Raw genomic sequence first — 22,928 nt, forward strand, 5'->3', positions numbered from 1 at the left:
ACTTTGCCTTACCACGAGTGAGCTGCTCTTTAATTTGTAATGTTCCTAATATGGTTACGTGTTTCCATGTGTGTGTTTTGCAACATAATGATGTAACCAATTTTCATTCTCGATGTTTAGCAACCAATATACCATCAAACTCCACTCCCCTTATCTTTAGCTATTAAAGTGTTATGACAACATATCATGGATGTTTGAATGTTGAGTCAGTCTGCTGCCAACTGGAGCACCAGGTGAATGTCTATTTTATTTTCCTCTCCTTGACTTGTGCCCTGTCTGGTTGATTCTCTCCCCGTTTGTACAGACATGCACATATTTGGCCAGTGTCCCGCACAGGACGACTTCTACCTGGTGATGTGCAGCCACTGCAGCCAGGTAGTGAAGCCCCAAGCCTTCCAAGCACACTACGGTAAGTTTTAATGCACACACACATTCATGAATACAATGTTTTTTTTCTGGCTCAAAAATAGGCAAAAGTGTTGCATCATGTGTACAACTGTGCATAGACCGTGTATTTTAAATGTGGCCTATTTGTTTCAAGGCTTAGTCAGTGATAGTGTCTATTATGAACCCCTGGATTTGTAATGTTCATCTGCAATGCTATGTTGTTGTCCAAGTAATATGTGGTCCTTTGTACAGTAGCACATGACATGGTCAGCTATGTTGAGACTGAGAATATGACCCCAATAATGTCTTGCAAAACAATTAATTTCTACTGGCAAAATAATAATTACAAAAAGGTTAATCTCCTGTATTAGAAGCATTTAGAAACAAACTTAAGCACTAAAGGTATTTTAATAATGAACAACTTGAATGACTTAGTAATCACAATACAACACAGCTGCAGATATAAAACTTTATTAAAACATCAAACGAAATGTTCCATGTGATTGATCGCGGAAAGTATGGTTATTTTTAAAGATGTTATTGCAAACACTGATAATGATATTTTATCAGTTAGTGACGTTTTCTATTAAGATTTTAGTCCAGAGTTTGAGCGAGACTACATTTGACGTCTACCTTGTAATTCTCTATGCTAGAAAACCCCTCAAAAATGATACGTCATCTTTCATGTGAACGCCATGCAGAGTGAGCTTTTAAGAGTTTCTGATCTAAATAGATTATAGAACCCATACATGAAGGGCGAGTGAACATGAACGTAGGGGCGAGATCAGTGAAGAAGGAAGTAACAAAGTAATCTTCACTTGTAGGGCCAGTGTACCACTTCAAGGCTGGTGGTGATATTTCACACATTGACACGCTCTGTGGTATCACCTCTCCCTCTGCCTTTGTATTCCCCCTCCACCATTCCTTCTCCACACAGTAACCCAAGATGGGAGGCCACAGACTTTGATTTACTTATTTATTTAACTCACTGTCTCACTTGTATGTGTTTACAATTCCGCTGTTAATATTTGATGTGGCTCTCTCTCGGTCTTCGCTGTATGTACTTTTTTCTTCACACGCACAGCTCATATCAGATTTCTGGTGCTGTTACTGCTTTATAGACGTGTGTTTGTGCATTTCAGTGTGAAGATTTCCACTGCTTAAAAGTGAAGCTGTATTTTTGACCAAAGTGGTAAAGTAAATGGATGAATTATAGATCTGTGAATAGAGTACCTGCATCACTCTAGATGTCTTTAAACTTTACAGCTTTCACAGCAATTTTACAATTGTCATTCAGGAAATAATCTCCCAAGCATTTTCTTAAATAGGTAAGGAAGGCTGCATGCTTTCAAAATAAATACCGTAAAAAATACCGGATCGATGAGCAGTATCAGAAAGAGTAGTACTACCATTACATTTTTATAAACCCGTCCCTATGCCACCTAGAGCCACCTACCATGTCCTGTGTCACTGTTGTTTAAAATGTCAATTAGCCTTTGCAATCACGTCAATTTAGTAGTGGTGCACGATAATTATCGGCCCGATAATTATCGGTCCGATATTAGGAATTATGACGTCATCCCGATAAACCCGATACCAGTATTAATAGCCCCGATAATATACAATATATTTTTTGGGTAAAAAAAAGAAATAAATACTGCGGTGTGGGTGGATTGGGATGAGGGGCGCTTGTTTTTCACTCGGCTCCTCCCGTTTTGCCAGTACTGTGGTATTAGTGGTTTAGGAAGAGGGGAGTTTTTCACAAATCCAGCGCTCCCTAACTCATGCCTGGCTGTGACGTAAATGGTGTGCGGCCGTGAAGCCAGGACAGTAAACAAACATGTCGCCGGTAGTATGGGACTATTTCAAAGTTAGATAGTTCGCTTGCTATTTGTATTAACAAATGCAATGCAGAAGTTCCACGAGGAGGGAAAAAGGCAACGAGCTATAATACTTCCAACCTGATTAGTCAATGAAACATCGCCATCGCTACGATGGTGTGTTAAAAGCGTAGGAAGACGCCTGCGCTGCTAAACTAGCGGCGAATCCAAAGCCAGCTGCAAAGGCACCGGGGCTTTTACCTATCGACGAGGCTTTTGAAAAAGGCAAGAAGTTTGCCAGAGACGACCCCAGGGTTTGTTTTGTTCATAGTAGTAATGCTCATGTCATTTGCTCACTACTAGTCTTTTTTTTACCACCAGGTGTGCAAAAACTACAGGTACATTTAATATATATATATATTATATTATTATCGGGTATCGGTCTTGAGAAGCAGGAAGGTATCGGTATAGGTTTCAAAAAACCAATATCGTGCATCCCTACAATTTAGTAAGTAAAAAATGTTCATGTGAGAGATCTGATGGCTTCAGCGCTTATTATCGCTTTATTTTTGCCCGTCACTGCCCACACACCCAGCATCTGACCACACATAGCAACATTTATTTTTATAACGTAGCTCTTTTTTCCCTGATTTATTGTTCCTGTCAGTTGTGTGCGTTCTCCATGAAGTGTGACAGTAATTACAGGGATCAAGGTCAGCCACAAGAGGGAGGTATAACGACACATGGCGCCCAGAGGGACTGTCCTTGCTACTGGGTCAACAATATTCAAAGAGAGGGCTCCTCCTACTCTGCTAACCAACACTACAATGCTACTACTCATGATTACTAAAGTTGAGTTACCATACCTGCATGGGGAACGAGGAGTAGACACACATTAGAGTCCATAACATGACATCTGAAATGGATTGATGCATCTTCAATTGTTAGTCGCCCTTATGCTACTATATTATTGTGTCAATTAAATCATACAAATTGCTACATGCATTCTTTTATCTTCAAGCTGTGAGACACCTCAACCCACTCTTCAAACCTTTACTGTAAAATCTGTTTTTTGGTTTTCCTTAATGTTGCATAAAGGGACTTTTCCATGGTAGGCAACGAATGGTGTCACCTTTGATTTTCATTAGTATTTGTTGTAAGCAGTGGAAATAATACATAAAAATAACTTTTTCAATGAGTTAAAGAAATAGTTAAAATGCTGATATCCTAGAGACTAATATGAGGTTTGTAGATGTCTTGTTTGTCTGACCAACAAGTCCGGCTTTCAGGTTTCTTTTATTTACAGCATAACAAATTCTCCCAACCTCTTCATTTTGTGGAGTTGCTACTGTTTAAGTTTGACTGAAACGATTAATAGATTATTTAAGTAGTTAATTACTTATTTTCTATCGATTGACTAATCATTTTACTTCACACAGAGGCAGGCTTAATCCAAGTAAAATACTGTGCTGCTTTTTATACAGAGGAGTGCTCTCGCTGTGATTTTCCTCCCGTCTTCCTCCTCCTGATGTCATTATAGGAAGAACCCGTGTGGCGTTAACACGGAGCAAAGGCACTGATCTCAGCACCACTGAGATGGGTTTAATATGATTTCTGCATGCTTCTTTGAGCCCATCTGCCTCCCGTTAGGTGTTTGCGCCTCTCGACTGAGGCTGGTCCCAGCAGGGGACCGCCGAACGCGGAGCTGTGAGCCAGGCTGCCGTTTTATGCCTTCACTTATGAACCCTTCGAACAAAGACTTCTTGCTGCTCTGCTCACACACATTGCTTTGGCTGGGCAAACGCACACAAACAAACCTTTTACTTCGGTGGCAAGGAAAATGACCATAGTTTTATCAGTCTCTAAGAGAAGTGGGTATTATTGTTATACAAATATTTCAGGGTTCGTACGGTCATTGAAAACCTGGAAAAGTCATGGAAATTGAAAATGCAAATTCCAGGCCCTGGAAAAGTTATGGAAAACAATATTTTTCATAACGTTTTGGAAAAGTCATGGAAATGTAACTAAAGTTGCGTCAAATATAATTTACATTTAATCTAATCGCCGAAATAATCTGCGGTCTCGAGCTGTTATGTACCATCATGACGCGCATGGTGTTATTTTTTAATATATGAAGCGCAAGCTGTGTGCTCGAGTCTTCCTGCCGGTCGGCTGAACTCTGCTGCTCCGGGATGAGGGTCAGCTACATTATCTACGGTGCGTTCGTTAACTGTGCGGAGTCACTGTGGCACAGACTGAGCCGCTGGTGAACAGCTGTTAGAACGGGCCGTTCAGGTGTTCAGAGCAGAGCGGCAGAGCGTGATGTGAACTGAAACGTTTTTCTGTCGCAATATTATTTAAGGAATCGTTGAGCGAGCGAGCGAGCTAGCTAGCATACATCGTCACTATCTGCTAACGTTAGCTTTAGCCTTCGTTTTCTAATAGTTTTTTTCATAGGCTATAAACAGAGGTGGTATAAGTATAGATCTTGTACTTGAGTAAAAGTAGAAGTACTCAGATCTTATACTTTAGTAGAAGTAGGCTTCTCAGATCTTGTACTTAATAAAAGTAGAAGTACTCAGATCTTGTACTTGAGTAAAAGTAGAAGTACTCAGATCTTGTACTTGAGTAAAAGTAGAAGTACTCAGATCTTGTACTTGAGTAAAAGTAGAAGTACCAGAGTGGAGGAATACTCTGTTTCAGTAAAAGTCCTGCATTCAAAAATGTTCCTCAAGTAAAAGTAGAAAAGTATTCTCATCAAAATATAGTGAAAGTAGCGACAGTAAAAGTAGTCATTGTGCAGATTGGTCCATTTCAGAATAACATACACTGAACAAAAATATAAACGCAACACTTTTGTTTTTGCTCCCATTTTTCATGAGATGAACTCAAAGATCTAAAACATTTTCTATTTACACAAAATAACCATTTCTCTCAAATATTGTCACAAATCTGAAAAAATCTGTGATAGTGAGCACTTCTCCTTTGCCGAGATAATCCATCCCACCTCACAGGTGTGGCATATCAAGATGCTGATTAGACAGCATGATTATTGCACAGGTGTGCCTTAGGCTGGCCACAATAAAAGGCCACTCTGAAATGTTCAGTTTTATCACACAGCACAATGCCACAGATGTCGCAAGTTTTGAGGGAGCGTGCAATTGGCATGCTGACAGCAGGAATGTCCACCAGAGCTGTTGCCCGTGAATTGAATGTTCATTTCTCTACCATAAGCCGTCTCCAAAGGCGTTTCAGAGAATTTGGCAGTACATCCAACCGGCCTCACAACCGCAGACCACGTGTAACCACACCAGCCCAGGACCTCCACATCCAGCATGTTCACCTCCAAGATCGTCTGAGACCAGCCACTCGGACAGCTGCTGCAACAATCGGTTTGCATAACCAAAGAATTTGTGCACAAACTGTCAGAAACCGTCTCAGGGAAGCTCATCTGCATGCTCGTCGTCCTCATCGGGGTCTCGACCTGACTCCGGTTCGTCGTCGTAACCGACTTGAGTGGGCAAATGCTCACATTCGATGGCGTCTGGCACGTTGGAGAGGTGTTCTCTTCACGGATGAATCCCGGTTTTCACTGTTCAGGGCAGATGGCAGACAGCGTGTGTGGCGTCGTGTGGGTGAGCGGTTTTCTGATGTCAATGTTGTGAATCGAGTGGCCCATGGTGGTGGTGGGGTTATGGTATGGCCAGGCGTATGTTATGGACGACGAACACAGATGCATTTTATTGATGGCATTGTGAATGCACAGAGATACCGTGACGAGATCCTGAGGCCCATTGTTGTGCCATTCATCCACGACCATCACCTCATGTTGCAGCATGATAATGCACGGCCCCATGTTGCAAGGATCTGTACACAATTCCTTGAGGCTGAAAACATCCCAGTTCTTCCATGGCCAGCATACTCACCGGACATGTCACCCATTGAGCATGTTTGGGATGCTCTGGATCGGCGTATACGACAGCGTGTTCCAGTTCCTGCCAATATCCAGCAACTTGGCACAGCCATTGAAGAGGAGTGGACCAACATTCCACAGGCCACAATCAACAACCTGATCAACTCTATGCGAAGGACATGTGTTGCACTGCGTGAGGCAAATGGTGGTCACAACAGATACTGACTGGTTTTCGGACCCCCCCAATAAAGCAAAACTGCACGTTTCAGAGTGGCCTTTTATTGTGGCCAGCCTAAGGCACACCTGTGCAATAATCATGCTGTCTAATCAGCATCTTGATATGCCACACCTGTGAGGTGGGATGGATTATCTCGGCAAAGGAGAAGTGCTCACTATCACAGATTGTCAGATTTGTGAACAATATTTGAGAGAAATGGTTATTTTGTGTATATCGAAAATGTTTTAGATCTTTGAGTTCATCTCATGAAAAATGGGAGCAAAAATGAAAGTGTTGCACTTATATTTTTGTTCAGTGTATATTTAAGCAATAGCTCACGACAGGCCGTGGTATATGCTCATATATCACAGCTAAGGGGCGTGGTCGACAAACCCCTTAGCTGTGATATAATGAGCATATATCACGGCCTGAAGTGAGCTATTGCTTTTATAAAACGGTGTGGCAATATGAAAGAAAAATACACTCTAATTTAAATAGTTTTTATTAGTAAATAATGATGTTCAAAATAAAATAGTCCCTCCGTTGCCTTCTGCGAGGTGGTTGCTATGCAACAACACTAACAGCTAGCGAACATATTAGACAGAGAGCGTTGATCCATTATTTGGCTATTTATTTACATTCATTTGTATGTTGCCGTTTATTGTGCACCCACTGAAAACCTGTCCAGCATCAGTAGCATGGCTTACGTGGTTACTTATATAGGTTGAGGTTGTAGCCTACTAGGCTGTTGCTTGGCGTGGTCAGAATATTGCTCCACTTTCTCCGGTCCCCGAGATTTGGCTTCCAGTAGCTCTGGAGAGAGCTTTCGCACCTGTGGCCACTAACGGTCATAATTTCTCTGCTTTGTTTCAAGAGCCGCATCAGAAAGCTTTTGAATGGTGGTACTTCTCCAGTTGGTCTACCTGCTCTTCACGTAGCTCTGCATGTCATAGTTTAGGTGTTTCTGGAGATAGGCACTGCTCAATCCACTCCTCCATAGTAAACCCCCCCGGAGGTCGAAGTTAATCTTAAATGTTTCCATCTTATGCTTTGTAAGTTTGTTTCGTAACGGAAGAAATGTAAATATATTTATAAAACTGACAAGTCAAATCAAGCAATCTGATTGGTCGATAGTGTTTTTGCGGACCTCTTTGATTACAGATTTGAGAACATCGTTGCTTGCTTTAAAAGTAGCACAATTCATGATGTCAAACCTTGGAAAGTAGGCTATCTAGATATCCCTGCCATAATGCCAAAGGAACTGCACACTGAATATGTTTTGCCGTTTGATGTCTATGTCTGGACCGCTGCGTAAAAAGGAGGGTTTCTGCCCCGTTACTTCTCCGCTGCTTTCTTGTTCCAGTTTGAAAAGCAAACTGCAGGCAGTTTGCTTTTCAGCCCAACGGTATACTGTTTTTCTCAGACGCGGAGGGATACTGACTTGTTGTGAAAAGTAACTTACAATTCTACCCGTGGTATACGCTCAGTATATCACGGCTAAGAACCAATCAGATTGCTTGATTTGACTTGTCCGTTTTATAAGATATGTTTTATAATGATTGATCATGAAAGTGTTCTCAAAGCTGGTAAAGGTGCAGCTAGTTTGAATGACTTTGTATACTGCAGGGTAGCTTGAGGATTTACTCCAGGTGGAACTAAAGTCTGATTTAACACTTGATTATATTTCACATCATTCATCCAGATCTGTGAAGTAACTAAAGGTATTAAATACATGGAGTGGAGTAGAAGTACACCATGTACCTCTGAACTGTAGTGGAGTCAAAGTACACCATGTACCTCTGAACTGTAGTGAGTAGAAGTACACCATGTACCTCTGAACTGTAGTGGAGTCAAAGTACACCATGTACCTCTGAACTGTAGTGAGTAGAAGTACACCATGTACCTCTGATCTGTAGTGGAGTCAAAGTACACCATGTACCTCTGAACTGTAGTGAGTAGAAGTACACCATGTACCTCTGAACTGTAGTGGAGTCGAAGTACACCATGTACCTTCAGGTTCAGGTTATTTATTTGTACCCGTAGGTAGATTCTGTTTGCAGAGAAAAAGACAAGGGTTCCATCCTGACATTAAAAAGTTTGTTGAGTTTATGAACTTAGTTACACCAGTGGCTATACAGATAGAAAGACTAAGCCTTGCACAGAGGCATGAAAATACATTTTCAAAATGCTCAACAGTTCTGCCAGAATGATAAACTGACTGCTACATAATTAAAATAAATGCTTTTATATATTTCTATTAGATGTGACTCTTTAGCGTTTCTGTTATTATTACCTGCTGCTTTAGTTGTTCTGACTGCTAACATCCTGTTATTCCTCATTTTAAAGCCGATATCCCGTGGGGTCGGGGGCTCGGATCCTTGTCACCTTTTTCATACCTGATGAGTTTGCATCCCTGACTACAGTTGCTTTAGCGTGTAGAAGCCAGTAAGCCTACTATTGGATTTGTTTTAGATAGGCACTACATGTTTCATATGCAGACCTTATGTTCCTGTTCCATGTTAAAATAAACCATTTTCAGTGGTACATTTGTTTTGGTCATGGAAAAGTCATGGAAAAGTAATTAAAAATCATTGATGGAAAAGTGTATGAACCCTGATATTTCACAAAGGCCGTTTAAGAAACCGCTGAAACGTGGTGCTTGTGGAGATGGTAGTAGGGCCATTGTACGTCAAGGTGTTTGGCTCCCGCCCACAGCCAGGGATTCCCCTTAGCACAGAGCAGACGGTTTGGCAGCATGAACGAGGATATTGACGCTCCTCCCGTCTGCTGTTTTTGTTTTTTACCCCCACATTTTTCTTAACTCCTTTTTTTCCTGCTACTGGTGTTGGGTCTCTTTATTCAGTGTTAGTGCTTTGTGGACTGAGCGCTCACTGTCATGTTGAGGTTTCCTGGTGTGAGTTTGTTTGGAGGGTGTGCTGTTGACTGTGACCAAGACAAGACAGCAGGGGAAGGGGGGAGTGTAAAGAAAGGCTGCTAAGTAGAGGGAGGCAAGAAATCCGGAGTGTGTCTTGAATGGGTGTGTAAAGAAAGGCCCTTAGACGAGAAGAGGGCACACTTAAACGTGTTTGTCCTTCTGAGAAAGGGAATTGGAAGAACACTATGCAGTTTGAGGGTGTGTGTGTGTTGGGGAGTAACGGAAATAGGGAGGAGCAGCTTTGTGGGTGCGTATGTGTAAGCATCCTCTCAATGTTTCTGCAGCAGCATGCTTATTCGCAGATCACCTGCTGAGACTGAGTTTTGGCTTATGGCCAGTTCCCTGCAACACATTGGAGTTAGCTGAGTGAAAGCTTAATTTATACAGCCCACACCTCACCATGTTAGCTAGCACAGACGCATTTTAAAGAAAACATATTTACTCTCCTGACGCTATATCCTCTCAAATACCCTGTAAGACTGGACAATGTATCACTTAATATTGTCTTTTTAAAAAGCGTTATCTTTTTCCTGTTTTGAAGACTGCATTACATTAAAAGGATGTCATTTCCTATATTTACCAGACTGTTCTAGCAGTTTACCCACAGGTTGATATTTAGCTATCAAAAATCTCATTGCGTAAATATGTTGTGAAGGAACTGATGGTCAACTCTACAATATCATCGATATACTGGTAAAAAAAAACGCCAGCTCTAGTGTTCTTCATGTTTGCTGGTAGTTTATTTTTTTTTGGATTTGCTCATGTTGACAAGAAGAGGGTCGAGATAACCTCCAGGCGCCTGTCTCTCCTCAGTGGACACCTCTCTCTCTGTTTATGTGCTCTCACTTGGAGCAGCAGCAGTGTATGTCTGTACTGGCGCATTTCCACTACACGGCCTCGCTCTGTATGGCTAGGCCTCGTTAGGACTAGCTCACTTTATGGCGCATTTCCATTACAGTTTAGGAACTGGGGTAGTAACTATAGTAACTCAGTGTAGGCGGAGCCGTGACGTCATCTTCAATGAGAAAACAACATCAGCCGTTAGCTCTTAGCACTCAGAGCTCACAGCTCCTCATATCTGTTCAGAAACTAGACAGAAGTTAAACGAGTACAAACCACAGACTGCCTGTGTCATGTTGAATACAGTCGCTGGTTTATTTATGTCTGTAAAGGCCGTTCTGAGTGTGGACGGTCGGAGCATATACAACGTTAGCTTAGCCAATCTCCATTCAGAAAACACGTATTTAAAAAGTTTTTCGCCTGCCGTCTTGTCTGCAGACTTGTCAAAGCATTAATTCATGGTTTTTACTAACCGGTATCAGTATGTTGTTACTTCGGCATCATTTTGAAACGTGTATTACAATTAAATCACCGTCAAATATGTTTATCTTGTTGTAGTTCTAGCCCCTTTGCCAGCGATTCTCTCTCTAGTTTAGCATACTCAGCCCGACTCAGCCTGGTTGTTGGCCCGGTCTGGAAATGGTACCCGCTAGCCGGTACTACGCTAATGGCCCGTCCACACAGCGGCGTTGGAAGCTTCTTCCAACCTTCCAACGCTTCTGCCCATTCACTTTGAATGGGGTGACGTCACTTTTCACCGAACTGCATTGTGGGAAGCAGAGCGGAGCTTTCCTGGCGTTTCAGGCTGCAAAAGTTGAGCAATGTTAAACTTTTGAAGCTTCTGAAGCTTTCGGTGGAAGCGTCAGTCAATCAAATCATATGCCAGTACAAGCTCTAGCCAATCAAACTGCTGCTTGTGTGTCAGGGGCGGGAGATTCATGTGATTGGTTGTTGGTCGAGCTTCAGACACGCCCGCCGGCAAGCTTTTTCCAAAGCCACTGTGTGGACGGGCCGTAAGTGGAAACGCAACCAAAAACGGGCCCCGCACGGCTCGGCACGCTTAAAGAGAGCTCCGCGCTGTAGTGGAAATGCGCCATAAGACCCCTTGTTCATCTGAGTGTTGAGAGCTGTATCTATAAATTCATTTTGTGCTCAAAGTGCACCAGATTGATGCATTTAACTTCAACATTTAAAAAAAAACCTTCCCCGGACCCCCCTAGAAGATGTGAGGTCCACCCCCAAATAAAGTAGGTTAAAATAATTAAATTGCATACATGTTCCTTTAGTAAACACTGAAAACGGGTCCCACAGACCCAAACAGCACACAAAGGTTAAAGGTAAGCATATAATAATGTTAAAATGTGCTAAATATATACACTGCAAACAAAACAAAAAAAGAGGAGTAAAAGTAGCTCATGACTTGTTTTATTTTTTGAAAGTAGCCCTCATCCTAAAAAGGTTGGAGACCCCTGCTCTAGAGAGATCATTTTGTCGCCTGTCAGCGCAACTTACCTGATGCCGTTCAAAACATATAATAATAAAGGGCGGTGCCGGCTATCATCGAACCGAGCCGGCCTTTCTCCGCATGGAAAAGCGTTTTAGCCAATCAAAATGAAATATGCGGGACATCGTCTCAATTTGCGGGACGCACCAAAAGTCGTGAAAATGCTGTGAGTAGGCCTACCGCACAAAGCGGGACATCTGGTCACCCTACGGCTGGGTTTATCGCAGTGCAGAATTGCTGTAGGCCTATAGTTTAAATCTCCTAACAATGTTGTCCATTTTAGACATAGGCCTATTATATTTACGGTCCTTAATAACATTCATTTTCTGGGCTCAATGTGTGTCTTGGCTGTTTTCGTTGTGAAAACAAATGGACAGTAGATACACGGATTGACCGTCCTCATCTGCGCTCTTATTTTGTAAGGTAACTTCCGGTAGCAGAATATGAAACAACGGTAGTTTTTTTGTTTCTGTTTTCTAGTGATTTTATTTTTTGTTTTGAGAAGTACAAAATTAAAATCATCCCGTTTTTTTAAGTTTAGTAAATCCCTTTTTGACCATGATAAAGAAAAACGCCTTGTATTTCAATTTTGGTTTTTCAATTTTAAAACGAAAATTAAATATCCAGTCGTTTTTAGTTTTTGAATATCCATTTGTGAAAATAAGATCCAATGACCAAAACATACACTGACTGTCCTGCCTTCCTCTCAGGAATGTCAGGTGTGGCAGCGAAGGAGCTCTGGACTGTTGTGGCTAAATGAGTCTCTGCGGTGGGACTAGTGGTGATGTCAATGGAATTATTATGAGTGTGCCATTTCATAGTTGTATGCTGTTACTATAAATAGCAAGAGCCTCCTTTGAAAACCCAAACCCTTATTGTGAGCGCATGAGACCGCTATTTGATGATGTTTGTGAAACATGGTGTACTTTCCTTTCCGAGAAGGAATATCTAATCACTTGGCGATGAGCATTTCTTCTATTTGTGTCTCTCCATCTGTATCACCCAAACCTTTTCTGCTGTCACACTGCCTTTGATCAGCCTTCACAGGAGCTGTTCTTAGAAGCTCAGACAGGAAATGAAGTTCTTGACCTGTTGGGTGCTTCTATTTCAGGCATTGAGTTCGCATTAATCACAAATGCTGCTTATTATTTGGCGAGGTTACCTTCTTTCACTTCGATTTTTTTATATTCCCATGTGTAACGTGTGTGGTTTCTACTGACTTATGGCATTGACACATTTATTCATATACATTAATCTGTTATGGTGTAGGGTTAAAGGGGCTCTATTATGCCCCTACTGTGACACGTTTACATGCTTCAATGTTCTAAAAGCTCTTTATTTTTCTCATACTGCCTGTGCTGCAGTACCTCTTTTCACCCTCTGTCTGAAACCAGAGCCCAGTCTGCTCTGATTGGTTAGCTGGCCGGCTCTGTTGTGATTTCTCAATCGCTTAGAGATGTCCTGCCCCTTAGCCTATTACATACAATGTATTGGAATAGAAACGTGAGTGTTACATCATGATGTCCCTGTGTAGCGGAAGTAAACAAAGAAGCCCAATGGAGGCATTTCAGGAATGTGGTAGAGAAACTCCCTCTGGAGGGAACTTTGGGATCTTAGCCTTTGACCATTTACATGCACACAAACATGTATTTATGTGCATGTTGTTATTCTTTCTTCGGATAATCTAAATGAGTTAATTATTATGTTTTGAATACTGCCCCTCCAGAGAGAAGACACAGTTCGGCCATGAAGCCAGCCTCCACCTCGCCCTTCCCCGTGTCGGGCAGGAACCGGAGCAGTGGGCTCGGGACCCTACTGGGCTCGGGCTCTGCAGCTGGAGTGGCGACTGGAGGCATACTTAGCCGACCTAACACAGCTGGATCCAGCTTATCCTCCTCAGCGTCCTCCGCCTCCTCCAATCCCAAACTCCTCAAACCAGCCAAAGAGAAGCAGCCAGGCATTCAGCGAAGAACCCCCTTTGCACCCTTCAGGACGCCCCAGCTGGACAAGATGTAAGTTTTACTCTGTAACCTTTGCAGTGAAGTTTGTTTATAGGGTTTTGCAATGTACCCATTTTCACTGGGGCTGACCTATGAATTGTTTACATGTAGTAATAGCAATTCGAAAGATTAAGCCAGCGATTGTTAATTTAACTGACTCTCATATGAACTGCTGCTTGTGAATTTACTCGGCTATAAAAAGTTAATTTAGTTTGTTGGCCAAACGACACAAAGGAAATCTCGTGTGTTGCCTTGTTAATATGCTCTCTGGTGGCAGTACATTTACTCTTGGACACAAATAGCTTGTGGACTAAGAACCACCAAGCAGTACAACTTTTTTAAATTAGAAATAGGAAGTAGGCTGTGACCTTTGACTGTTTTCAGTATAAACAACCTTAGTTATTATCCTCCTGGCCACAATCTGAGCCCTCAAACGTCACAACGTCCAAGTGTTGAATAACTATATACAAACTTGTGTTTAAATATTTATAGCACAGTTTTTTTCTGAATTATTCTATTGAAATGTCCTCAGCTTTGGCTTGTTCTTGATAAGTCAACATGTATTTGAACTAGGCTCTTGATTTTAACACACGAAGAAGTGCTGTGTGCTGTCCTTATTATCAAACCCTCTTATTCAATCAGGATTATTTTCCAGGAGCTTTTACAAAACAGGTGTCATTATCTGACTTTCTCTCTGTTGGTATGGTGATACATTTTTGATCATGTTAGAATTATGTTTTGTCCTCCCAGCCCCCTCCATACGTGCACATCTGTCTCCTACCATGCGTTTCTCACCGGCTCCGTGTTTCTAACGCTCGGCTTCCTCCTTGCTGCCCTCTTCATCTCTGTAACCTTCTCTTCCAGCCTCATCCCGGCTGTCAAGGTGGAGAAGATGCATCTGAGGGTGGACTCCTCGTCAGCTAAGCTGGTGCAGGCCCCGTCTGCCCCAGCCACCACCTCCCCCTCCTCCACATCCTCCTCTAGCACCACTGTGAGCTCCAACACTACCACCATCACCACCTCCTCCTCATCCTCATCATCAGCCCTTAAACCAGGCCTTAACTGTCCCTCCATACCAAAGCCTCCATTACTGGCCCCGGGTCAGATTCCCAACGGCAAGGGCCACCTCTCAGTCCTCTCAGACAAGAAGCAGGACGGCAGCAGCAGTGCCAGTAGCAGACGCCACGTTAACAAGAAAGTTACAGGTCAGTTGGAGATGATTTGAGGAAAAAGGACTGTTAACACTTCTGTCATGAGTTCAGTTTAGATTATTAGGTACAGTATTTTTGTACTGTCTCATAATAAAACCAAAACTAAATATTTGTTTTCCTAAAATAGATTGTTTCTCTAGACCTGCTTAGTCTATTTTATAATAGGGTAATGGTAGGTCAATGGAAGACCATTCACAGTACTTAATCTTCTTATCCCAACGTCAGTAATCCATTTCTTTGATAACAAAAGGACACCTAAATAGAATATTTTACACAACATAAAGTACAGTTAATCAAGGTACTAGAGCAGGTGATCTGTCACAATATATGTAAGTAACAATTTTCTTGTCTCTCTCTGTGCCTTCAGAGCGCGAGTACAATGCAGATGTCCACTGTGGCGTTGTGGATTTGACCGCTCGGAAAACATGCACAAGATCGCTAACATGCAAGGTAACCAGTCTCTCTGCTTTGTGCCGAGCACCCGGCTTGTATGACTGCGTAGGTTTTCAAGCATAAACTGGAAATGTTCCTCAATTGTTCTATTGTCAACAAGTGTCAACAATTTTTTTTAAGTTGAACCATTTATTTCTGATCCTCCACTCTAATGTATTTAATTGTTCATTTAGTAGGCAGTATGCATTACATACTTGATTGAGCATGTAGGAAGCACTTAGTATGGGTTTTCCAACACAGACAACTTATTTGGTTCTGTAATGATTAAAAAAAAGAAGATATGGCTTTATATAGCTAATACACATTTGTTAAAAAAAAATCCAAGCCTACATAGTGCTGGCTAAGTAGCGTTATACTCATCTGGCCTTTGATAAAATTCCCCAACACGGATAACTCGTCCTAATGTTACAATTGTGTTGCTCTTAGATTACGGAGGCTAGCAAGCTAAGTTTACTAGCTTTTGCTTGGACAATTTAAAACGGTTAGCCTAGCCTGTTAATCTTTGATGAGATTTCCTCTAGACGCCACTTTTCATTCATTATATTGCAACACCTGCTGAGTCATCTGCTGCTGCTCAGTGTTGCTCATAGTTCAGAACTCTCAGCAAATGGTGACAACAAATCACTGATGTGACTAAGCAGTGGTTCAGAGCGTCAGGCTTAATGCTGGTTAACTGCCTTCAAGGCTGTTAGAATTGGAGTGATTCTGTGAACAAGGCTAAAAAAAGCTAAATAAAAGCATGTGGGCTGTTATTCAAACAGGAAGAAAAGTATTTGCTATGGACGATTTTCTACCGATCTCATGCTCCAGTTTCTGTCGGCAAGACAGATTGAGAATAAATACAATATTTGTTCTATATACTGTAATAAAGGAACATGTAAGTCATGTATTCTAAATAGTTTTTAGACAATGGCTGAGCTCTAGGGCTTAGAGCGATAAGCTTTATTACGTTTTTGATGCAGAAAGCAAGTGTTGCTCTTTTAATGAAATTCTTTGACATTTACAAACATGTAGAATTGTTTTTTAACGACGGTTGTGGTTCACAAATTCATGCATGCTATATCTTATAGGCATAAAAACCAAGGAGTCTATCTTCTCAAACAATAATTCGGACCTTTGTAATGCCCCACCAGACACATTCCTTAAGCCAGCGAAGAGCGGTGCCAGGGCGGAGGAAGCGCTTTGACACGCTGCTGGCGGAGCATAAGAGCAGAACGAGGGATCGGGAGAAGGAAAAGGAGAAGGAGAAGGAGAAGGAGAGAGAGCTCCAACAAACCCATTCCCAGCAGAACCCCTCTCTCAGGGACCCTCACCCCTCCTCCCACCTCGCCGCTGCCCATGACGCCCACCAGGTCGCTCACGTCAACGGCCCCGCCACAGAAGCCACTAAGCCTTTGCCAATCGGCAAGCCCAAATTTCACAGCCCTGGTCTTCCACGGTATGTCCAGATCTGTTTTTCTATTGTATTTTTTGTATTTATTTATAGAAGCACCATGCATACAAAAACATTAATCTCAGCAAAGAGAAGAGATGCAATATGCCAGATTATAGCTAATAGCTCATTTCCATCTGTGGTCCTCAGACAGGTTCATAACAATCAATAAACAAATAATAACATTGCATGATCTCTATCAGTCAAACCATTTTAAAACCTGATTTAAGTACAGCTCAATAAATTAATACATAGAACACTTGAAATGAATTGTGATCTATTTGTATGCATTGATGTAGTGACCGTCAGAACCAAGCCTTATTCACTGAGAGGGGAGGGTGAAACAAACAATTACAACTTAGCATTTGACACATTTTCTATACTTCTCTGAAATGAATTTTCTGACTATTATGGAATTGTATCATTCTTGGTCTAGACTAAACAGCAGTCACGGAGGTGTAACCCCCGGCGACCCTGCAGTTGTCCACGAGTCACCCCACCACGCCCAGACCACCCCCGATGGGTTTTCCCGACCCTCCAGTGACGAGGGAGAGAACGAGGAGCGGGAGGACAGCGCTGACAAACTGGACTGTCACTATTCAGGTTATCACCCTCGACCGGCAGCTGTAAGTGCACCCGACAATGCTTTGTCCCAGAAATACTTATTATTTTCATTTTTAGACCATTTTATGCCACAAATATAATCTAAAATTGTACCATAGTAATACAAGTAAAACCTTTAGTAATATATGATCTGTTAATTCATATGGATATTAAGACTTTGGAACTTGTATGCATACTCTATTAAAATATTCGAAGTAAACAAATGTATCAATTATTAAGAACACAATACCAAAGCTATTAATAGAATGATCTCCAGGGCTCTTTACACATTTTTGCAAGTCGTATAATGGTAGGGAAAAAACCCACTGTTTATTCTGGCATCATGTGGACGAAAATGTTGTTGACATCTTAAAAACATTGGAATAACTGATGTTTCAAAAATACATCTATTGATATCGTGTTGAGAAATCATGCGTGATAATATTGAGTAAACAATCTAGCACCTCGTAAAATGCACTGTTAAAGAGGAAGACTTGAAGACGACTGTTAGTTTTGTAATTATATTGTTAGCTTCATTTCTTTTGGACTTGATAACCTGCGGTTAAAATCTGATATATCCTCATACGGTTTCTTCCTCTTTTCACAGTTCTGTACATTTGGAAGTCGACTGTTTGGGAGAGGCTGCTACTCCTTTGACAGGAGATTGGACAGAGTGCGATGTGCGCTCACCTCAATGACGGACAAGCACGTCAACTCTCAGATGTGGAAGTAAGTGTGTCCAGCTCAGATTTGATTAGAGCCCACACACATGATCACTGTTCTCCTTGGCCATTCCTGGCCTCAATATTGACTTTTACAGTTATAGCTAAAAGTTGATGTAATTCCTTGTTGCAGGAAAATCCCCTTGGCCTTGGAGAACTCCTCCTCCTCTGTTGTACCTTCACATAGGACAAGCACAAATTCCCACAGTAGCACCCCCTCTTCAGGCTTCCTGGGCCCCCCTGCCACCCTGCCCCAGACTCCTTATAGCCAATCGTACGAGGGCAAGTCCGTGCTCTCCTATGGGACCACCTTAAATGCCCGCAGCTCCCCACAGGGCGGGGCTGAGCACCCGGCCTACGGCATTACGCAGGCCCGACAAGTGTCTTCGTCGCCTCAGATGCCTTCAGCCCACTCGTCCTCCTCTTCGTCAGCTCCTTCCCTCGCCTCAGGCCGGGCGCTTAAGTCCCGCTCCTCCTCCTCCAGCAGCAGCACTACCAAGTCGTCGTCATCATCGTTCAGGCCCAAAGACATCTCCTCTGGCCCCTCCACCCCCATCTCCCCCAACTCCCTCAGTGGAGCCAACAGTAACAGTAGCAACACTAGCTTCAGCTCGGGGAAGAAGAGGAAGAACAGTGCGATTCTCTCTTCGTCCCACGTCCCTTCTGACTCCTCCTCCAATGCCAACTTTTCCTCGTCTTTCAAGAAGAACTGTGCAAATGTCGGCAGCTCAGGGAGCACCTACCACCACGGCTCATTAGGTCCTTCATCCTCATCGTTGTTATCTTCCTCCCACACCGGTGTCCACAGCGTGGGGCTCAACTGTGGCCCCACGGTGCGGACCAACTCACTCAGCCTCAAGGCCGAGTCCACAGGAGGGTCAGCGGGCGGCTCCTCGGGGCCGCCGGCGAGAGGCCCCCCATCGGGCAGCCCTGCAGAGTCCATCAAACGCATGAGCGTGGTGATGAACAGCAGCGACTCCACCCTGTCCCTCGGGCCCTTTGTCCACCACCCGTCTCTATCCTCCTCTGACCACCACACCAACTTCAGCCACCACTCTGACGGGCGCCTCGAGGGCAAGAAGCGCAAAAGCTCTCCTGCCTCCAGCGGCATTAATAGTGCAGGAGGAGGGGGAGGTGGGGTGGCAGGAGGGGGACCTGGACCAGGGAGAACCAAAGTGGCCAAGTCACCTGCCATCAACAACATCCATGGGAAGCATGGGCGGAGCATTCCAGGGACTCCAGGGCTACCCAACAACCATTTTCAGGTGTGTTTTTCATACTACAACAATCAGGATGCATTGTAATACCAAGGGCACTAAATGACACATTTCACATATTTAAACTGCTCCTAAACCTACCTGATATTACAAAAGCCAAAATAACTTTTCTTCTTCCCTTTTTAATATAATTTTATTAATAATTGTGTACTTTGGTAACCTGGACATTTTTCTCATTTCATAGAATATTTTTTTAATTTATAAAGCAATGAATAAGAAAATATCAAAGGATTATTTAATAATATAGATCGCACACAGACGGACAAATGTGTCATAATGAACACTTCATAGGTTTTCATAGCAGACATTTTGAAAGCAACATCTTACTATTGTCGTTTAAAGTCACTAAAGCAGTTGGTTTTCCTTAGGTTGCTAGCAAACAAACACACTATGTACATTTATTTTTTACACCTTTTGTTTAATGAAGTTATGGTATATCTAGAATAACTATGTCTGCCATTGACATACAAATGTTGGATTGCACCACTGCAGACCAGTAATTATTTATTTTGAGTGTTAAAGTAACATTTTTAGCAGAGAACTTTTTTTAAGGCGGATATTTGACACCCATTTTGACACAGTTTTCTCCCTCCTCCCCAGCCAAAGGCTCGTCCCTGACAGCGGTCTCCGGCTTCGTTGTATGGAACCGGCAGGCGGACGGGGAACAGTCCGGAGCTTTCCGCAAACCGCTCCGGACGGCACGAGGCCTTTTAATCAAAACCCACATTTCTCTCAGCTTCCCACAATCCTCAGGGTGGAGATGATCTGGACTGCCTAGTGAAGTCAATGTGGTCCTTACTATTTCTCCCAAAGCCATGTGTGAGTGTGTGTGCGAGTGTGTGTGCGTGAGTGTGTGTATGTTGGGAGGGATATGGATGCGATGGTATGGCGTAGAGTGCCAGGGGTCTAATGAGCGAGCCAGGGACCCTGCCCCCCCCCCCCCTCACAAGTGTCCCAGTATTCTGAGAGGTCTTCCTGTCTAGAGGAACAATAGCAACAGCCATGAGTCTCTTGAGCTTCATTGGGTTGAAGTGAAGGGCTGCAGCGACAAGCCGCCATGATGCTGAGCACCTGGGGAGACAACAAGCCCATCTCCTCCGCGTCAGTTAAAGAATGGGTGTGCGAATGTGCGTACAAGTATTTTTCTCATGTCAGATTCTGCTGGACTACTGGAATTTCCAACTTCATTTCACTCCCAGCGCCTGATCTCAGAAGCCTTGGAAGGAGGAGCAGCAAACCGTTTCTTGCAACACACAATCACCCTGTGTTGTTCCACTTCTCCTTAGTCCGACTCTACGTTCCAGTAACTTTGGGTTAGCCCGAGAGGAGCCTATAAGGACGATCTGGTCAATCCTTTTATTACCCAGAATAATTATGCAAAGTGTTACCTTTTTATGATTTCTTATGAGCTTTTTACACTGAACTACAAAGAGTCTTTGTAGACGTGGTGAAGGCAGTTTCAAATGTGAAAAGGACGCCTGATGTGCCCATTCGATCGAATCTTTTGTGAGAGATAACTTGGACATAATTTTCCGAATCTTTTCATTGTGCAAAAATGATCGCCACACAGTACACCTACCCCCAACTGTGAAAAGCACGAAGAAACTACTTTCTCTCCACAGGCATTGCTTAGTCGTACACAAAGCTGGCCAAAATCTGCGATCAGCTTTGCCAACTACTAATTTATTTATTTTTACAAAAAGGTGGGCAATTCTTGCTCATGAAGCGGTGATGGTGCATTGCCTGCGTGGATATGATACAACTTGTGCAAGCCGTATTGTTATTGCCACAACTTACCTACTTTATACCCATTTAGCCCAGTGGAATCCACAGCTGTTGTGGGCAGATGTGAATTGTAATGTTTATTTTTCCTACATAGGGAATCAGGTATGGTACGTCTTAACTGGAGCAAACTTTATGCACGTCACCTGTCTTCTGTGGGTTGGACTGTCCCTCCTGTGTGTAACCACTACCCAAGCTCTGGATGTTACAGTTCTAATGCCTCAGCGTAACACTATGTTGGTGTGTGTCGAGGAAAGACTAGTGGTAGTAGAACGGATAACCAGGCATTATACTCTATTCCTTTGTCAAAATGGAGTCTTAAATCAGGCAATACTTGCCCATCTCGTCGGGATGTTTGTTTATTTCGAGTAGTCTCGAGGGGTGTTAAGTGCGAGATTCATGGAGATGGCTTCACGGGACATATTTTAACTTTTGGCAACACCTTTTGATTTATGAAACCTCCACTGATGTCAGTGTCGAAAAGTAGAGGAGACGTTTTTTAATATTCTTATTTTAGCCTCTTTTTTGCTTTCTTGTAGCCTATGTATCAAACAAGTATTGAAGTATCCCTATTTGAGAATACATATTTTGTTAAATTGTACATAGTGAAATATGTATTTTTGCACAGGCATTTTTCGTACATGCTGAATTTTTGGTACACTTTTCCAAACATGAAATACAAAAGGAATTATTTATTTAGTAAAAAAAAAAAGATTGAAAAAGTCAAAGAACTTGATTATTTGAAGTGGTTCACTGCCAAGTCTATATAATGCAATACGCCTATATGTAGAAGCCGAAGCATCTCATGAATCGTGTACTGAGATGTTTAAAGGAACAAAGTGAAGTGTTGCCACTGTAGCATGTGTCTGTACGACGGAGGATACCTTTATTCAAGTTCAAGGTCTCTATCACACGTGCTTTTACAAGACATTTTACGTTGCCTATGAATCAACACAACAAAAAAGTTACTTTATGACCCAATTAGCCTGTGATTTTGAAACGTCCCGCAGACTTGAAGCTGTGCCCGTTGTCTCACCGGATTCCATGGACTCTTCAGTCACACACACGTTCTTTTATAAAGGCTGAAGGGACTTTAGCAATCATCGCAAGGAAGAGGAACACTTCAAAGTCCGACTGCTTGCATCATCGTTGCCAAACAAGTAATTTGAATCACAGCTTTTAAAAGAAATATCAAATTAAGAAAGTGCCTGAATTTGTTTCACCCTGACTGTTTGAGGACAGTATTCTTTGCGTTGTTTTACCTTACTTGAATGTTCGAAGTGTTAAGGACTTTGCTTTTAAATCTGCCTCTGAGGCCTAAATAATGGTAAAACCTGAGCTTGTCAGCTGCCCAGTATGAAACACTTTTTAGTGTGTTTTTTGGGGGGGGGGGGTTATTCAAGTTTTCCAGACAAGACGTCAAGAATTTCTTAGCCCCCGTGCGGCTTAAGCCCCCTCTAGTTTTACTGGGATTTCTACGTAAAAAAACCTTCAATCAAGTGTTTTTTTTATCCTCAAACTCCACTGACATCTCAGTGTTTCCAGCAGATGGGAACATCGTGCGGATGTTTTTTTTATTAGCACCATAGACTTGGAATGTGAAAGTGAGAATACAGCTCGTGTTTGGGAGGAAGAAATAATCCACCATTCATACTTTGTAAAAGCGTGTATAGATTTTTTTTTGTATACATTATCAAAATCATTTTCAGCTGGACTTATGTATTGGCTGCTATGTAATTCATGAACAAAACAGTTAGAATTAATATTTAAAGAAAAAAAGATTGTATAGTATATTTGTTTTGTAACAAGTTTCTGTAAATAAAATAATTTAT

General features: G+C 42.4%; 1 protein-coding gene across 3 annotated transcripts in view; it reads left to right on the top strand.

Annotated features, from left to right (window-relative positions):
- The window catches only part of LOC117561908 (ataxin-7), a 33,478-nt gene extending 10,745 nt beyond the window's left edge, over positions 1-22,733 (top strand). For all 3 annotated transcript variants that reach the window (XM_034239571.1, XM_034239573.1, XM_034239572.1), the window contains 9 exons: positions 305-409; positions 13,343-13,628; positions 14,481-14,821; positions 15,195-15,277; positions 16,414-16,718; positions 17,149-17,338; positions 17,923-18,044; positions 18,171-19,302; positions 19,915-22,733. In XM_034239571.1, the coding sequence (XP_034095462.1) occupies positions 305-409; positions 13,343-13,628; positions 14,481-14,821; positions 15,195-15,277; positions 16,414-16,718; positions 17,149-17,338; positions 17,923-18,044; positions 18,171-19,302; positions 19,915-19,932 (2,582 nt within the window). In that variant the 3' untranslated portion in view covers positions 19,933-22,733. The remainder of the gene's footprint in view (positions 1-304; positions 410-13,342; positions 13,629-14,480; positions 14,822-15,194; positions 15,278-16,413; positions 16,719-17,148; positions 17,339-17,922; positions 18,045-18,170; positions 19,303-19,914) is intronic.
- Positions 22,734-22,928: the final 195 nt, after the last annotated feature.

The sequence above is a fragment of the Gymnodraco acuticeps genome, unplaced genomic scaffold, assembly GCF_902827175.1.
Source record: "Gymnodraco acuticeps unplaced genomic scaffold, fGymAcu1.1, whole genome shotgun sequence".
Taxonomy (NCBI): Eukaryota; Metazoa; Chordata; class Actinopteri; order Perciformes; family Bathydraconidae; genus Gymnodraco; species Gymnodraco acuticeps.